Source organism: Rhododendron vialii, chromosome 10a (assembly GCF_030253575.1).
Source record: "Rhododendron vialii isolate Sample 1 chromosome 10a, ASM3025357v1".
NCBI lineage: Eukaryota > Viridiplantae > Streptophyta > Magnoliopsida > Ericales > Ericaceae > Rhododendron > Rhododendron vialii.
In genome coordinates, this window is record NC_080566.1 from 33,070,001 (window position 1) to 33,087,654 (window position 17,654).

General features: G+C 36.8%; 1 protein-coding gene and 1 pseudogene across 1 annotated transcript; both read right to left on the bottom strand.

Annotated features, from left to right (window-relative positions):
• Positions 1-1,300, bottom strand: part of LOC131303140 (ABC transporter G family member 1-like) — a 10,707-nt pseudogene extending 9,407 nt beyond the window's left edge.
• A 5,436-nt stretch (positions 1,301-6,736) lies between these two features.
• On the bottom strand, positions 6,737-16,005 carry LOC131302490 (uncharacterized). Its single transcript, XM_058329159.1, has 7 exons — positions 15,442-16,005; positions 12,341-12,447; positions 11,256-11,501; positions 10,266-10,364; positions 8,771-8,957; positions 7,924-8,025; positions 6,737-7,521 (listed from the first exon to the last, which is right to left on the bottom strand). Exons 1-7 carry the CDS (start codon positions 15,878-15,880, stop codon positions 7,448-7,450), a joined length of 1,254 nt encoding a protein of 417 aa, XP_058185142.1. The 5' UTR covers positions 15,881-16,005; the 3' UTR covers positions 6,737-7,447.
• Positions 16,006-17,654: the final 1,649 nt, after the last annotated feature.

Below are 17,654 nucleotides of genomic sequence, written 5' to 3' on the forward strand. Positions count from 1 at the left end.
TAAAGGGTTATTGTTCAGCAAGAATAATCACTTGAAGGTAGAAGGTTACACTGATGCAGATTGGGCTGGTTCATCTGACGACAGAAAATCTACATCAGGATACTTTACTTTTGTAGGGGGCAACCTTGTGACTTGGAGGAGTAAAAAACAATAGGTGGTAGCAAGGTCAAGTGCAGAAGCTGAATATAGAGGCATGGCTTTTGGAGTATGTGAGTTACTATGGTTGAGGAACTTGCTTAAGGATTTGGGTATTCACTCTCAGGAGACAATGAAGCTGTATTGTGACAACACTTCTGCTATAGAGATTGCTCATAATCCAGTCCAACACGATCGGACGAAGCATGTGGAAATTGATAGGCACTTCATTAAAGAAAAACTTGAAGCCGGAATCATTGCTTTCCCGTTTGTGAAGTCTGCAGACCAACTAGCCGATGTCCTTACCAAAGCTGTTGCCAGCAGTGTTTTTAGTCACTCTTTAGACAAGTTAGGCATGTGCGATATACATGCTCCAACTTGAGGGGGAGTGCTAGAATTAAGGATATGATTTAGTCAATATTTGATTTGGTCAATATCCTTAATTGTGTAATCTTATTTTATGCCATAAGTGTAGAATATTTCCATGTAATCTTGTATTCTTTCCTTGTTAATGTTTGTACTATATATATTGTACAATACGATGAATGGAATTATCAGAAAATTACTCCACAATTGTGTTTATTTTCAGTTTAACCAAATCAAATTATGAGAATGTGATGTGTATGTAAAATTGTTTGGCAACAGGTCACCTGTACTAACTATATATACTCCCTAAGAATTTCAGCCGCATCATTTTCTTTCTTGGCCGGAGGAAACTTTTTTATGATTCTGCGGCTGAAATCACTCTGGATTAAAAGTACAAGGGCATTTTAGGCCCCGTACCGCTAAAGTTCTTATATTTTCAAATATTTATTTTTTTCTTTACAAGACAAGTAATTCTATCATAATACATTACCTTAATTCAAAAATAAGTTCTTTATTTCTCTTAGTTAAACTGGAGTAACTGTGATTTAATCTAAAGTATTTTTTATGGTAAATTCAATCTCAAGAAGTAAAAACAAAGACCTGCTAAAGCATTAAGAAGTGTAGATTTTCCAAAATCGGAGGGTCCCATGATAGCCAACACCTCCCCGAGCTCCACATACCCGGTGAACCCTTGCAAAATGCCTTGGCAACCGCCACCATACTTGTCCCCCACCGTCACCCAAAAGTCCTTCCAGGTGAAAAAAAATCCCATCTCCCTTAGACCAGACCACTCCTCCATCGCGCGTAGCCAGTGGCGGATCCAGAATTTTTATACAGATGGGTCACCTTTTGAATATAAGACCGGCCATGAGATTTTATGATTAAAGATGAACCTTAAATGTGGGGCCCTCAAAAAAATTTTTTTTACAATAATTGAAAAAGATAAAATTATCCCCAAAAAAATGAATCTTTATTGTGACATTGTTAAGTTTTTGAATTAAGATCATGTAATGGGCCAAAAAAAAAAAGGAAAGAACAAACTTGCCGGCCAGGAATATCTAAAATAAAAAAAAGTCCACACTAGTACTTCTAAAATTGAATAAAATATTTTTAATGATGTTTGAAGTTTAGTACTTAATGAATTGGTAAAATTGTAAATGAAAGTTGTAAGTTACAGTGAGAAAAAAAAATTGAAACATTAAATTTCAGTGGGAGAAATTATGCACAGAACATGGGGAGCATTAAAAACAAAGCAAAAGGCGCCAGCAAAAGTCGAACCTAGGACCTCTTTGAGAAGACACGGAGCACTTACCACTGCACCACAGATAACTTTTGTGAGAAATGATAACATATCTATAATTTATTGACATTCCAGCTGGGTCACGTGACCCAGCTGGGCCTACATTAAATCCGCCCCTGCGCGTAGCCACCATTCTCATCAAAACTCACAATATATTCTTCTAAATTCAGCTGTGGTGACGGCCCAAAGGGAGCTGTCTCCAGTTCCATCGAGCATTCAGACTCCGTATCTTCAAAAAATTCTGAACCCCAGTTTTTTGACGTCTCTAGACCATGACCATAAATCTTAGCTATCAATATGGGATTGGATATGATTGTTCTTGTTGGTCTTGGTGCCCATCTAAGCACGTTAGAGAGAGACAGAGAGAGAGAGAGAGGGAGGGAGGTAGGTTTTTTTTTTGAGTCTATTTGCACTAAGTAGGATATGAGTGAAGATTGTTTATGGGAAAGGAACCCCATTTTATAGGCTCAGAGGGTTCTTTATTATATTTTTTTTTGCAAGATGGAAAAGCCATACAGAGAAACCCTCTTCTTCATTGTCGATGGTCTTGCATTACTCTTTTCTCTCAAAATCGTAGTTGGTTGAGATAAGGGAACAGAGAGAAGAATTATGCCCACGCGTCTTTCATCGCAATAGAGGTTGCTGGTTGCAAGGATTGTATTGCAAAAATTAGGGTTCAAGAATTGGGAAGAGAAAGAAACTTATCTGGCAGCACTTCCCGTAAAGGGTTGTGCTTTGCCGATGCATGAGCTAGTGGTGTACAGATTCAAGTGGTGATCGAATGGCCTCTCATCGAAGAAGAAGATGGAAGGGTAGAAAATGCCTAGGGTTTTCTAGACGTAGGTGATCATAGAGATGAGAGGAGAGTGAGATGGTAACCGAATGGTTGGAAAGAGAGAGAGAGATGGTATTTTGAATTTTGAAAATTGGAGATAGACACATATTGAAACCAGAGTTAACTAGTATAGTGAGAGCTTGCAATCTCATCCATCCAATTTCACGATTATTCTGAACCTTCCAATATTATGTCGTTAATATGAACCCTCCAGATGTTTGGTATTTACAAAAAGTCCATCCAAAAGTTAGTTAGTGAGAGGCATATTTTTAGACCCTTGGATGTGTAGAAATGAAGGGTTGAAATTGGTAAGAAAAAGAATATTCTTTTGGAATTCTCCCTTTGATTGTTATATGGATAATAACATAATTTTGAAGGTATATGACACAACAAGTATTAATTTTTAATTTTATTAAATAAATTGACTCACCATGTTATTAGTCATAGAAAACTAAAATTAGTACTACACAAATGCCGCTAATTAAGATATATACTTACTTATATTAGTTTAAACACCAGCCTTCACATAAGGGCGTTCTTAACTTGCTAAAATGCGGACTCCTTTTTCTCGATTTAATTTTGATGATTTGAGGTGCTCAATGTGTTCAGAATGTGATTTTAAGGGTTATCGCGAGAAATCGGCAAAAAATATGAACGAGAATGGCTTAATTTGAGCATTTTTTTATTGAACCGTTCAATAAAAAATGCTCGGATGAAGTACTTCTCGGTCATATGTTTTACTGATTTTTTGCGGGGACTCTTAAAATCATGTTCTGATCATATTGATCGGCTCGGATTATCGAAATTTGATTGAAATAAGGGAGGTCCGCATTTTGCTGAATAAGATCGCCCTTATAAGAAGGGGACTATTATTATTATTATTATTAGTTTAATAAAATAGAGGATATTTTGTCAATTTATATTCAAATTTAACGGCATCAAGGTAAAGAGCTAACTGATCAGGGGGAGTTCGGACAATACTTTCAAAAGTAAGGGATGGCGATGTTATTTCAGACACCCCAAGGGAGGCCTCTGTATTTGTTACAAAACCTCAAGACGATGTTATCTTTTCTTTCTTCACACACACACACACACACACACACACACATATATATATATATATATATATATATATACTTACTTACTAGTGGCTATGGCATTATGCACTCCGGTAATGCCGTAGTTACGGGCATTTTTGTTTTTGTATGCTAACGCCAGCGCCAGAAGCCAAGGAGTGGGTAAAAAGAACTGATGATATTTTTGTAATATATTTGCAAGAGTGTGGGTGTTTTCTTAAGAAAGTTGGAGAACACAAATCAGCCCTTAAATCAAATGAATCTCACCCCTTTTTCCAACTTGTGTTTGTATGGTCCCAACACCATTGTGTTTTATTAGGTACTGGTGCTTGCCCGTACTTACGGCATTATGCACCCCGGTTGGAATTGCCCATGCCTACGGCACTTGCTAGCTAGTGACTCAAATATTAGTATGTAGTATGTGATCATTTTCTTAATGGCACGAAAGAGAATTACTGTGTTTATGGCACTCCTCCAACTATACATTTAAGCTAGCTACAAAGAACTATCAATTTGCTTATAGAATTCCAGTAAATATCAGGTACAAAGTTAAAATCAAGTAGCATATCAGTTAGTGCTCTGCATCAAGGAAATCAGAAAAAATCTAAGCACACCAGCTAGTGCCCTGCATTTACTAGCATATGCAATAGCAATTCAATCTATTTAGTTATTCTTTTCACCTAACTATGATATAATTCTATACATCGTCCGATGATGACCTTGATAACTAATGTGCCTTTTGCCTCTTCTAAACTTGGTTAGCTCTTGCAATCTGTTGCCATTTGTTGATGAAGGGGCTTCAACACATATTTGATCTGATGTTGCAATCTAGCATTGCTGCTTTATACTCTTGGTTCCTTTAATGGATTGACAGTGGGTGACTTGGTGCAATTCTAATCTGCTCTAGCAGTTCAGATATTTCCCTGTTCAAAATTGAATTTTGCTGGTAGTTGCTGTTACTTTTTTATGTATTTGGTCACAACATATTCCTTGTTGAGCTCACAATGGAGCCCAAATCGACTTATTACTGGTATTTGTCCATCTTTACAGGTTTATTTAGATTAAAAAAAAAAAAAAAAGGGAGAAGAGGAGACCATTGCTAGATTACATTCAGAAGGTCCAAAATGATGTAAACCCGTTAAAATACCTAAAGGTTTGTATCATGCCTCATGCGACCTCCTTTTCCTTTTTGAGAAATTTCTAGAGATTTAGACCAAAACATAATTTGAGACTAGCTGCACTGTTGTTTTTCCTGCCGAGTTGAATTGAGTTGGTTAGTTTGATCAATTTTCTGTTGCTGCCACCCCTCTCCTCAGATAATGATACGAGTCCTTTACGCATTTAGTATAATGATGGTCTGACTAGTGGCGCTCTTGTGGGGTGGTCCTTCGTTAAAAAAAAAAAACCTTTATATAGCGGCTAGGGATTGGGAATTGAAGAACTGATATCATTTGTTTTAGCTAATCATTTCTTTTAGGCTTATGCTAATGAGTTTCAGCTAATTGATGAAGAAGGGATTTGATTTTATATTGTTGTTTGACTGATTCGAGTTTGGAGTGGCATGGTTTTGTAGATATTCGGAGATAAGAATATCTATTTTAAATGATCATCTAAGTAAATGGGGCTATTAATGAAATGAATTGGGGTGGGCGCAGCACCGTGCTGCGTACCTCTGAGCTGTCAAATCGTGCATCCGACGGTTCGGATCTCATCTCGGCAAAAAATGGATTTAGATCGTTGGTTGCTGAGATGAGATCCGAGCTGTCGGATGCACGATCCGACAGCTCGGAGGTGCTATGCACCAACCTATTTAAAAAAAATTGGGCTATTAAAAGTATTTTGGGTTCATATACAGAATTAGTCATTTGAGAATCGCAGGACGCAAGCCATATCGGTTTCAGAAAGAGTAACATCGAATACAATGGAGCACGTTATTCGATTGAGAGAAACTTATTTATGGAGCTGCTGCAAAGCGGCTCTCTACGGAGTTAAGCGACCTCAACCATCCGTTTCAGCAATCAACGGTTGAGATATGTTTTCAATCTTTGACCGGTAAGAAATATTTCTTACCGGTAAAAGATTAACTTTAATCCGAATTGTCCAAAACATTTTTGGACGGCCGAGATTGTGCGCCTATTTACGGAGCTCCGTAAATAAGTTTTCCTGTATTCAATTATTAACTATCAACTTATTTTATCATTCAAACTCTTATTTATATCCTCACTCTCACATGCAGCAAAACTCTCTGTTATAAGCGTGCTAGACACTCAAAAATTTGTACTACCTCAATTTGTGCAACATGTGAATGTGAGATCTTGTTAATAGGTTAGCGATGGGTTCAAAAAGAAAAAGAAAAAACAATCCAATCGCCTAGGACAAAGAGGGGTGATTATTCAGTGCTCCTGAAGCACTGCCACGTTATGAGACAATACATAAACTAAGGACTGTTTGGTGATAGCAGAGCAAAAACCAAGGCATCCATAAGAGTTGAAATGCTGGTTCTATTGATTTTTTAGATTAAAGAGGTGTATGTTTCATTTACGAAGAAGGGGTTAAGCTCAATAATTGACAATTTAATTTATTAATTGGAAAAACTCTTGGTGGTATGAAAAGTAGAGAGTGAACATTCAAACCTTGGTTTGGATGATAATTGAGATTTAATTGCAACGGCATTCTTTTGTTTTGTTTTGTTTTTTTTTTTTTGGAGCAAATGCCTTTTAATTAATTTGAAACTCCCATAATTAAAAAGAATGTTTAAAAATTTAGGCCTCACGTAGAGCTAGCTACAAGAATATCTAAATTTAGCAAATGTGTTGGGACCTTAGGAGCTTGTATAGGGAGCCCATTGAAAACCCAAATGAAAGAAATAGCTTTGCTAAATACTAGGAGTCTCACTTAGGAGCCAAATTAGGAGCCCACTGGAGCTAGATGCTTGATCCAATATTTATTTATCTTGATGTACTATTTGTCGAGTTTATAGATTAAAAAAAAAGTCCAATAGAGGAAAGGGTACAATAGACAAGATAAGGGGAACTAAAGGACATACATTGCTTTCGGAGGGGTTGGATGCATCTATTGGAAAAGTATTACAAACTGATCGGATAGAAACCAGAATACACATTCCATTGCATATGATAAACATATCACAGATTACACAATGAACCGAATACGTAACAATCGGTAAAACATAAACCAAACCGAATCTCTAAATCAGTCTCCTTAAAACATATTCACCGCCGCTTAACCAATATTGGGTGTAAGAAGGTTGACTGACATCTGTCTCCCATGATAGAATGACAAGACCATAACCGTCGAAACACTGCCGATAGATGCCTTGGCAAATTGTGAAGGCTACGTCTGCCTACCTCACACAAGAACAGTATCAAAATGTGCTGCTAGGATTTCGGAAATTGGTGGTGAACTCTGAAAACGGGATGATCAATATATAGCCCAGGAGAGACCACTTGAGCCGATGCCAAAAATCAATACAAACGAAAGCCCTGAAGTGAATAGCTGGATTGAATTCTATTTTTAACCTCTATTCACAGGGGTATTAACCAGCTGAACCGCTGGACCATATAGAGCCACGTCAAGATACAATGAACCAAAAGAGGGACGTTTCAGTTGTCTCGGAGACCCTCTGTATCCCCCAATTTCCATTCACTATTCTGGAAATTTTCCAACAGCATCCCTACTCATTTAAATTTGTCCCCAAACACCATTACACGGTCAAACTTACATATATTCTAACAGTTCCATCTTCTCAATCTTTTCAATGAAGCTGAGCATTGTATTCCTTCCTTTCTCATCTGTTCAAATATGAAACCCACAAACGAAAATCAATAAATTTCTACTAGCGGCCAGTTCATGAATGCTACATTGACAGTAACAAAACATCAATGGGGAACAAAGCTTCCTTCAAACAAGCTAGGGAGAAAATTTTGAAAATTTCTACTTATTTGTTATGGTTTGACATCTGCAACTACTCTAGGATTTCTGAAGAATAGTTTCATCTCATTTATAGTTCTTGATAACTGATCAGCGAAAACGAGTCCATGGATTCAAACTTAGTATTTTAAAGGGTATCTGTTCCAAATGCATTTTAATTCCTTAAATTTCTGTCCGACGCCTTAGTTTCACAATCGCCAACTGTCGACTATAGATATCGAGATTTTGTACGCGAAAGACCAATAGATTTGCATAATACTAACCAAGTCTTGCTACTGTGTGCCCTTTGGGATGGTTAATCACCAATGGATCCTCAAATGATTCCAATAACTCTATCCCTGGTTCTTTCAAGTAATCTGTTTCACCTGTTAATCGCAGCTCGTAAAAGGTTAATCACAAAAAAAAATAATGCAACCCATAAGTACTAGTTAAATCTTGCAATACGGTTCAAGTTATCAGTGGTGGATCCAGAAATTTCATACAAATGGGTCACTACGCCTCTCAGGCATGACCATGATAAAAATACTTAGACGAAGGACAGTGGACAACATTAAGAAAAAATGAATGAATTACTTGTACTTTATTATATTTTGTTCTATAACAGGTAGAAAGGTGTTTGTTGGCTTTGTGTGGTAGTGCTATTACGTAAGTCCTTGATGGGCTTGGTACAACGCTCATTAGCTACAAAGTTAAGCAATTCCTTTTTTCCAAACTTTTAAGCATCATCAATAAAAAGAAAGGAAGAGGACGCCAGATGGAATCGAATCAGCGACCCATCACATAGAGGGGCACGCCATTACTGCTTATACACGGCGTAGAATCTGCTAAGTCACTTCATACATAATCAATAAAAAGAAAGGAAGAGGACGCTAGAGGGAATCGAAATAGTGACCCATCGCATAGAGGCGCACATCATTACCGCTTATACAAGGCGCATAACTTGCTATGTTTTGCGTCACTTATAAATATATACTCCTAAATTTTTGGTTTAAAAAATTTAATCCAATAATTTCAGGAGGGTTTACGCGACCCTCCTGTGACGCCTTAGCTGAATCCGCTCGTGGAAGTTATAGTTAAACAATGAAATCCACCATAAAAAGATGGAAGTACCTATCATGTGGAGGGAAGGGCACTTGAGTGGGGATGAAAATGCATTAGAAGCCAGTAGGGGAGCCCCAATCTTGGATCCTCCAAGCTTGCCCGCCGACATTAAAATCAAATACTTAATCTTTGGAACCTTTGTAAGTGCCACACCCTCTAATTGCATTCCTGGCAATGCCGCAGACAAAACAGCCCCCTGCAGTTTATTATCAGCAAATTAATTATCGACAAACTTGGAGAACTAAGGTCCTGTTTGGAAAAGTTTTTATTTTTAGTTTTTTGGCCTTTTGATAACGAAACAAAAAATGTTTGGACAAATATTTCTCGTGTGGCCTTTCATTTCGTTTTTTTTTTTAACAGCAAAAAAATATTTTTGTTAATATCAAAGTGGCCTTTCATTTCAATAAAATGTCTCACGATATATCACCTTTTTTTCTTTTGCATCACAATTGGGATATTGTAGTTGCAAAAAGCCACTTTTTGGCTGAATTTTCATTATGATTGGAGAACCTGGGGACCCTGCTGTTCCCCCCAAGGGAAAGTGGCCCCATTTGGGTCGTCCATCCTCGGCAATAGACGGCTCAGATTTCATCTTGGCCGATCGAAATAAATTGAAGTGAAATCTGAGCCGTCCATTGCCTAGCATGGACGGCCCGGATGCCAATGCGTACACAGACTATTGATGACGCAAAAAGTGTAGGATTGTAGAACTAGGGACGAAAAAGAAATGGAACCAGCTCCACTCTAGCTTGGCAATAACTGCGCCAGATTGTGGAACAAAGTCCCATAACACGAGTGCCCGTGTGTGAGCAGGAGTGCGAATTCGGGTGTGAAAACATCTTTTAAAAACATCCTAAACTTTTAAAATTTACGAGTGCGATGATTGAGAATGTAAGTGTAGAGCGAGGATTGAGAGCATGAGTGAAAGGTCCTATAGAATTAGGATTATGTCACCAAGTTCTCAACTGTTCATCTTGTAAAGTTCATCCAGAAGATTATTCCTACCAAAACTCATGTTGCCTGGTGTTCTATTAACACAATTTCAATATAAATTTTATCTTGAAAAAAAGAAAAAAAAAAGACAATTAAACTGAGACATCAGATCCGAACCAATTTTTTTGATGTATGAATCGATATCCCTTGTCGTACGACTAGCCATTATTTTGCATTGTTGGTATCTTAACGAGCTCTGTAATGTGAACCGTATTCGATCATGTAAATGGGGGCCTTTTTATGGCACACCCAAATTAAAAACATCAAAATTAGACCAGTGGAGTTATCTCCAAAACGGGAGAGAAACGGGAAAGGATCCGGTTCCAAAAGAAAATACGTACTTAGATGGACCTGGTTCATCCATGTAATTTATGTGGTTTTTTTTTTTGTCTCTAATAAGACTTCTTGTAAAATGCCATTTACTCTACAAGAAACAATAATAATAAGCTTAAAAAAAAAAAAAAATTCTCCGCCAAAAAGTAAAAATAAAATAAAATATTGAACTACCCACCTGAGAAAAACCCATCAGACCATCAAAAGGTCCGTGCTTGATCATATAATCTTCAATATAAGCAAGACTTTCTTCAAAATTGTTGTACACTTGATAATCCTATGACATAAAACACAAGTTCACACAAAAATTTAAAAAAAAAAAGAAGTATACTCTTGACCAATATGAGAATGTAAAATCGCCCAAATACCAAGCACCCAAATTTATATAGAGCAAAACTGTGCATAAAAATTGAGGGGGTGCTCGGGAATTGAATGAGTTTCCATTTTGCATTTTGCATTATGCATTATTGCATTTTGCTTGTTTTGCCACGTTTATGAAATGCATTTCAAGAAATGAACTTATTAGAATCTTTGCATATACTAAATAATATCGTGATCATATCGTGATATTGATATTGTGATTTGATTTTAATTGATTACGATCTCATTATAATTGGGATGATTCTTTTCCATAGTTAGACTCATTTCCCTTGTATAAATAAAGGCTTCATTGAACGGTTTCGTCATCGAATTCAATAAAATATTTCTTCTCTTTTATTTAACAGAGAAAAGCACCCAATGTAAAAATCACTTTCCCGTTCCGCTGAGATTATTATTTTTAAAGTGTTTTTAAGTACTTATTTCTTTCACAAGTGGAGTGGAGTGGAGTGACATCAGCCCCATCTCCCTCCTCCAAGTCTCCTAAGATATTTTATATTAGGATTAATGAACCACAAAAAAAATAAAAATAAAATATTTATTTCTCGTTTTATGAGACAGATCATTCTTTCACAATACATCATATTTAATTCAAAAAATTAAGTACTTATTTAAATTATCGGAATGGGGAGATAGGCCTTTTGGATTCTTAATACCAATTTGTGAATTTATACACCACTCTTTGACAAAATGCAAAATGTATTCTGCAAATACCGGTAAAATGAAAACATCGTGCACAATAGTACTATTATTCACATGCTCTAAAGCAAGGGGATATCTAATTTTTTACCTGGCTAAACTGAAACCACTCGTAATAAGGAGGATCGTAGATGCCTTCAACATCGGATTTTCCCTGGGCCAAATAAGGAGCATCGAGGAAGACGAGGTCTAATTTCCCGAGCACGGACCCCGGCCACCGTTGGAGCTGTTGCCGGAGGATATCGGCGCTCGTTCGGAACCCATGGAGGCAGAGGAATCTGGGTTTCTTCTTCAGGATTCGACTTTCCGTCACTTTTTTCCCGATTCCCCAAATGTCCTAGAACATGGGGAATATTTGGTGGGATGAACCAGTAGATATAATTGCAGTAAATTCACTTCAGGGTGTAGGTATCTCAGCCATCCATCTTTATAATCAATGACTCTGATTTCAAAACGAGTCCTACTACTGGCACCGACCAATAGCGTAGGAAAAATATACTGACAGCTGCGTTGGGCCGTCCAAAAATTAAAAAAAAAAAATTGAGTGGGCTCTGCGCCGGAATCAACGGCATCCGACGTGCATAAGTGCTCGATCCAAACATCCCATGTATATACGAAAAAATGGGGTGTTTGGATCGAGCATCTACGCACGTCGAATGCCATTGATTTCCGCGCGGAGTCGACTCTATTTTTTTTTTTTTAAATTTTTGGACGGCTCAGATAGGTCGTTCGGTAGCCAAAGACGGCCCAGCGCGGCCGTCGATGCATTTTCCCTATGTAGTATACTGTTTTTTATCTAGACCATTGAAAATAACTTTGGACGATTGAGATATTGCACTACATTCGTCTAGCAGTACCCCTTGCACTACAGAGTCCTTGGATCAACCTACTTAACCCATGGTCTCTATCCTTGGATCCAAAGATCCTATAGTGCAGGAGGTGCACTACAGGAACAAAATCCTAAAACCGAAGATCTAGAACCTACTCAAGCCATTCAAAAGTGTGTTTAGTGATCTAGATCAAAAACAAAATCCTACATAGATCTAACATGAACCATACTTTTGAAAGCTGAGCCATTAATTATAAAGATGGACAAATGGGATGCGCACCACACCACTGTAGTGTACCCCTACACTAAGGTCCACAAATTAATTAGTCATATTAGTTTCAACTTACTTCCCCTCTTTTTTCTCTCTCTAAAACCGAAGATCCAGAACCTAGCATTTGTCGATGGCCATTGATCAACATCTCTCCGGTCTGTCTCTTGTTTCGATCAAGTCTCCCTGCAGTTAGTTGTTTAACAAAGCCATTAGTAAGCTATAAATAGTACCCTCTTGGCCAAAATCGACTTCATCCGAATTCGATTGGCACTAGAATGAAAGGGTATTTTAATCAGTGGCGATTCCAGAATTTTAGAAATATGGAGTCATTTATACGCATAAATTTTCTTACTAATTATAAATAAAATCTATAGTAATGACAATTAATAATCTTGTTCGACAAAAACACATCAAAAGCTTAACAAGCATTTCAAGTACTAAAAATAAAAGATATCAAAATTAAGATATGTACTAATAATCTTCTTCTTTTTTCAATTTCACCCACACAAAAAAAAAAAAAAAAACCTTAAGAACTTCTACAATTGCATTCGATTGGGTTTTGTCAAGTGGTGCCCCAACACTCTTTAACTCCACATATTTTTGTGAGATCAATACACTTAGTGATGAACTCCATGAAAATGTGCAGTGTTTAAGAGTATTAGGGTACCACGTAGCAGTACCCAAATAATACCAAATATAATTTTTCTACAAAAGGTGAGGAGGGGTCTCAAGTGGGAAAATAAATTAATGGGGGTGGGGTCACCAAATTGTAATAGGGTGGTGTATTAAGTCTTACAAACTTTTTCCGAAGAGGTGGATTTCAAGTAGGAAAATAATTTAGTGTGGTGTTATCATTAAATTATAATGGAGTCATTTATTAATTTGAAGAAAAAAAAATTAATAGTAGTATTTTTTTCTTCCATGGGGTCGCTCGATCCACTTCTCGCAGCCACATATTTTAATTGATGATGTTTAATTTCTTTGAAGCTTCCAACCTAAAATTAATATGCAATTGGCATAGTAGCTTCTAAAACATATTAATCAAGTTTGAGTGACTTTGATGATCGATGTGGGATAAAACTAATACTCTTCCTCACATGCAGTCCGGATGCAAGTGATGACATGAATTGAGGAAACAAGAAGATTTGACTCGGGTGATGGAGAGTTGACCACGTGAGGTGAGTCCACACAAGACCTAACTCTGATCCCATACTGGATTTCTTGAAGGGTTCCAACCTTAAATCAATTGGTCATAGGTGGAGTAGGCTCTAAAATATATATATTAACCAAACGTGGGTGGGCTTAGATGAGCAATGTGAGATAAAGTTTAATACTTTCCCTCTCAAACGATCCCGTTACGCTTTCTCCCAAAACGTTCTTTTTAAAAAAGAAGATAATTTCAAACTCAAATAACGAAAATAAAAAATGATTTTTCAATTTTTTTTTGCACCGTTTAAAAGATCTTAATGAGATCTATCAAACAAGATTCATATTGGTAAGAAAATTATTTACGTAAACACATGATTTTTGAGCTTGAAAATTACCTTCCTTTTCTAAAACTTCCTTTTTCAAAAAACCGGAATAAGTAGGTTTACCAACTTAAGTCTTAAAAAGTTAGGAGAAATTAGGAATTAGAATCACGAGCCAAGAGCTAGGAGTGAGAACTGGGAGTATGATCTGGATTGAGACATAGAGAAGACTGCGGCGATGGTGCAACTGTCAAGGTGGTACAAGATAGGGACGGATCTAAAGAGGGACATGCAGGGCACGCGCCCCCACTCGAAATTAAAATATTTTTAAAATATATTCTGTATAAATTAGCATAATTATAAAAATGTGCTAATATATAAACATACACATTTGAATATATCTAAAAAATACACATATAGAATTAATTTTATGCTTAAATTTCGTCATATGATGCATTTATTTGTTGCTTTATGAGCTGTTTGTCTATTTGGAGCTATTCTTTCTTAATTCTCTTTATTTTTAACCTTCTGGGAAAAATATTTTCAAATAAAGTCGTCAACATAACTGGCTAGATCATTCTAGAAAACTTGTCAATGTTCATTTAAAACGTATTTTAAATTTTTTGTTTGAATTTTTGTGCTCATTTTTACCTAATTTAACTTAAAGTATGCGTTATAAACTTTTGTAATCAGTAATGCATGCCTTAATTAATTTTGTACGATATTACTATGGTTGACTTAAAAAAAAATAAACTTTTGCTATTTTGATAAACAGATGCTTCCACTAAATTATATTCCTGAATCCATCCCTAGTATAAGATGACACATAGTTGAGATCTCAATGCAGAAGAATCACGGGAGCCTAAGATCGGATGAGCGAAGGAAGTAGAGAGAACCGTAAAAATAGTGAGATTGGTGGATGGCGATTGTGATGAGTAACATGAGATTAACTAATGGTGGCGGAGGTGAGTAGTAGTGTGAGTGTGGGACAGATGGCGGCGAGGTTTAAGCCGCCCCAAGAGTGAGTATACCACAGGGTCTAAATCGATCTTATGACTCTGATAACGTGTTAACTTTTTGGAGTGAGTATCCCACCAGGGGCAGGGGCCACGTTCCCCTGAAGTTTTTACTATTCCACTTATATCCAAATAATTAGTCATAGTATATTTTACTTAGGCTCCATTCTTTTAATCTTAACTTAAACTTAAATTTAATTTGAGAATTTTATTCTTATTTGAATTTTTTTCACATTTGTTAATTTTGCGTTAAACTTTTGTCGGCTATTGATTCGTCTCGATGGGAGGAATCAGAAAAGTAAAATTTCTTTACTTTTACCAATTATTTTGAGAAATAATCACTTTTTAGCGCAAAAAGTCAAAGTGATTATTTCTCAAAATACTTAGATAAAAGTGAATTTTTTTTTACTTTTCTCATTAGACAAATTAATATCCCAAAAAACTTAGGGCAAAAGTAACAAATGCGAAAAAAATTCAAATAAAAACAAAATTCTCAAATTAAGTTTAAGTTTAAATTAAGGCTAAAAGAATGGAGCCTTAGTCTCTTAATACTGACTTTTCCTGATAAAATAAAATAAAATAAGAGCTAAGGTTTCGAACTCCATCATTTCCTTAATAAATTTACATATAAAATCCGGGCGCTGGTAAAATTATTTTTCAGACCATTAGAGTAAAAATAGAGAAGGGAAGACCTGCTAAATCCTTGAGAAACGTTGATTTTCCGAAACCAGAGGGTCCCGTGATATCCAACATCTCTCCGGACTCCACGTAACCGGTGACCCCTTGCAAAATGGCCCAGAGACCGCCGCCGATCTTCTCCGGCACCGTCACCCTCAAATCTTTCCAGGTCAAGGATATCTTATTCACGTTCCACCCCACCTTCCCATCACCACCACCAGCTCCGCCGCCAAATTGATGTTTATTATATCTCACCATACGATGAGGAGGTGGCGATATGTGCCCAATGCTAAAGGGTAAATCATTTTCATCTGAAGCCATGCTTTCTTTTTTTGGTTCAAGATCATGAACATGATTCTCGATCCTTCTGGGATTTGCTTGGGGTGTTCTTCTTCGGCATGGGATTAAGCTTGAGCTTGGGTTTAGTACCCATGGAGGCACTTTAGTATACATGTGTGTGTGTCACAGAGAGAGAGAGAGAGAGAGAGAGAGAGAGAGAGAGAGAGAGAGAGAGAGAGGTGTATTGGTTGCACTAGATACGGTAGAGAGAGAGAGAGAGAGAGAGGTGTATTGGTTGCACTAGATACGGTAGTGAATAAGCGTATTTATAGGCTCTGTGAATTACGTGCTATAGATATTGATCAATCTAGCTAGGTCATACAGTCTAATTTATCATTTCATGAAATAAAACTGTATTTTATTATGCACCAATATTATACAAAAATATCTGATCTAACCATTTAATATGTGGGGTAAATTCCTTCAAAGATAAAAGATAATATCAACTTTCAAGTTACGTTGTACTAATTTACACATAGATATATAATTCAATTTTTAAAAAATTGACTTTACAGACATTGACAGACATCAAATCTGAAGTTACGTTGCCGTTGTCGGTGTTGATATTCTGTTTGTCTTATTTTGACTACGATTGAGTACAGAGGAACATTTTTGGTTCAAGGTTTAATTTACAACCCTTTTTTTTTTTTAAATTCGTGAAAATGTTAGAAAGGCAACACCACAATAATTTTCAAAATGTCAAAAATAATATCCTAAGAAATCAATAAGATATGAAAGTGATATATATTTCTAGGAGAACATCCTACATGGTTGGAAAAATCCATAATTTGTATATCCCACAATAGACAAAGGCCTTTTTTTGAAATTCCGAATGTATTTTTGACATATATGTCAGAAATTTATATATATTGTTCGCCTGTTAGAAGAATCTACAATCACAATAGTTATAGAGTCACGACTATAATGCTAAAATTTTGAGTTTGGAATAAATTGTGACGTCGAGTATATGAAGTTATAAAACCGGTCCTTTCCTATGACAGGAGATCGAAGTCAAGCTTAATACACATGGTTGCTGGTATGGCTATGATGCGGCGCCTGCTAGGAATGCAGACAACCTTCAGCAGTGAAAACGATATTTCAAGGACTTGTAGTGTAATTTCTACATAAGACCTTACCTATTTTACACTGCAGTTTGTATGTAATTAGGTTAACGTGTTTTTAGAGAAAAACAGAGAGAGGCGAGAGAAAATGCAGGTCTCAGAGAGATTGCGAGAAGACTTGCACTCTTGATTCGATTTCATAGTGGACTGGTGTGGCTCCCGTGGTTTTTCCTCGCGTTGAGGTTTTCCACGTATATCTTGTGTTCTTTCTTCTTTTTTTTCCATTACGCACTATTTCTATTTTCTTGTGATTTTCTGTGATCCTAGTTTCCAAGATCCGTAGGGCGTTGTGAGTTGAACAAGGAGTTCAATTCCTAACAACTGGTATCAGAGCCGCAGGTTGCGGTAGGGTTTTGTTTGACAGGTTAGGGTTTCATCTTGTTCTGGCAGCCTAGGGTTCAGTGGGAGCTATGGGTTCTGAAGAAGGTAGTCAGAAGATAGCAAAGTTTGACGGGTCAGACTTCGCGTACTGAAAGACGCAAATAGAGGACTATCTGTATCAAAAGGATCTTTATCGTCCGTTAGAGGGTAAAGCGAAGGGAAAGAAGGCTGAAGAAAAAGATGAATGTTCTTGACAGAAAAGCGTTAGGAGTTATTCGCCTTTCCCTTTCTAAGGCAGTTACCCACAACATATTGAAGGAGAAAACGACGGAGGATCTTATGGTAGCGCTATCTAAGATGTACGAGCAACCGTCTGCTGCGAATAAGGTACATCTTATGAAAAAACTTTTCAACCTATCTATGGCAGAAGGGGTTTCCTTTATGTC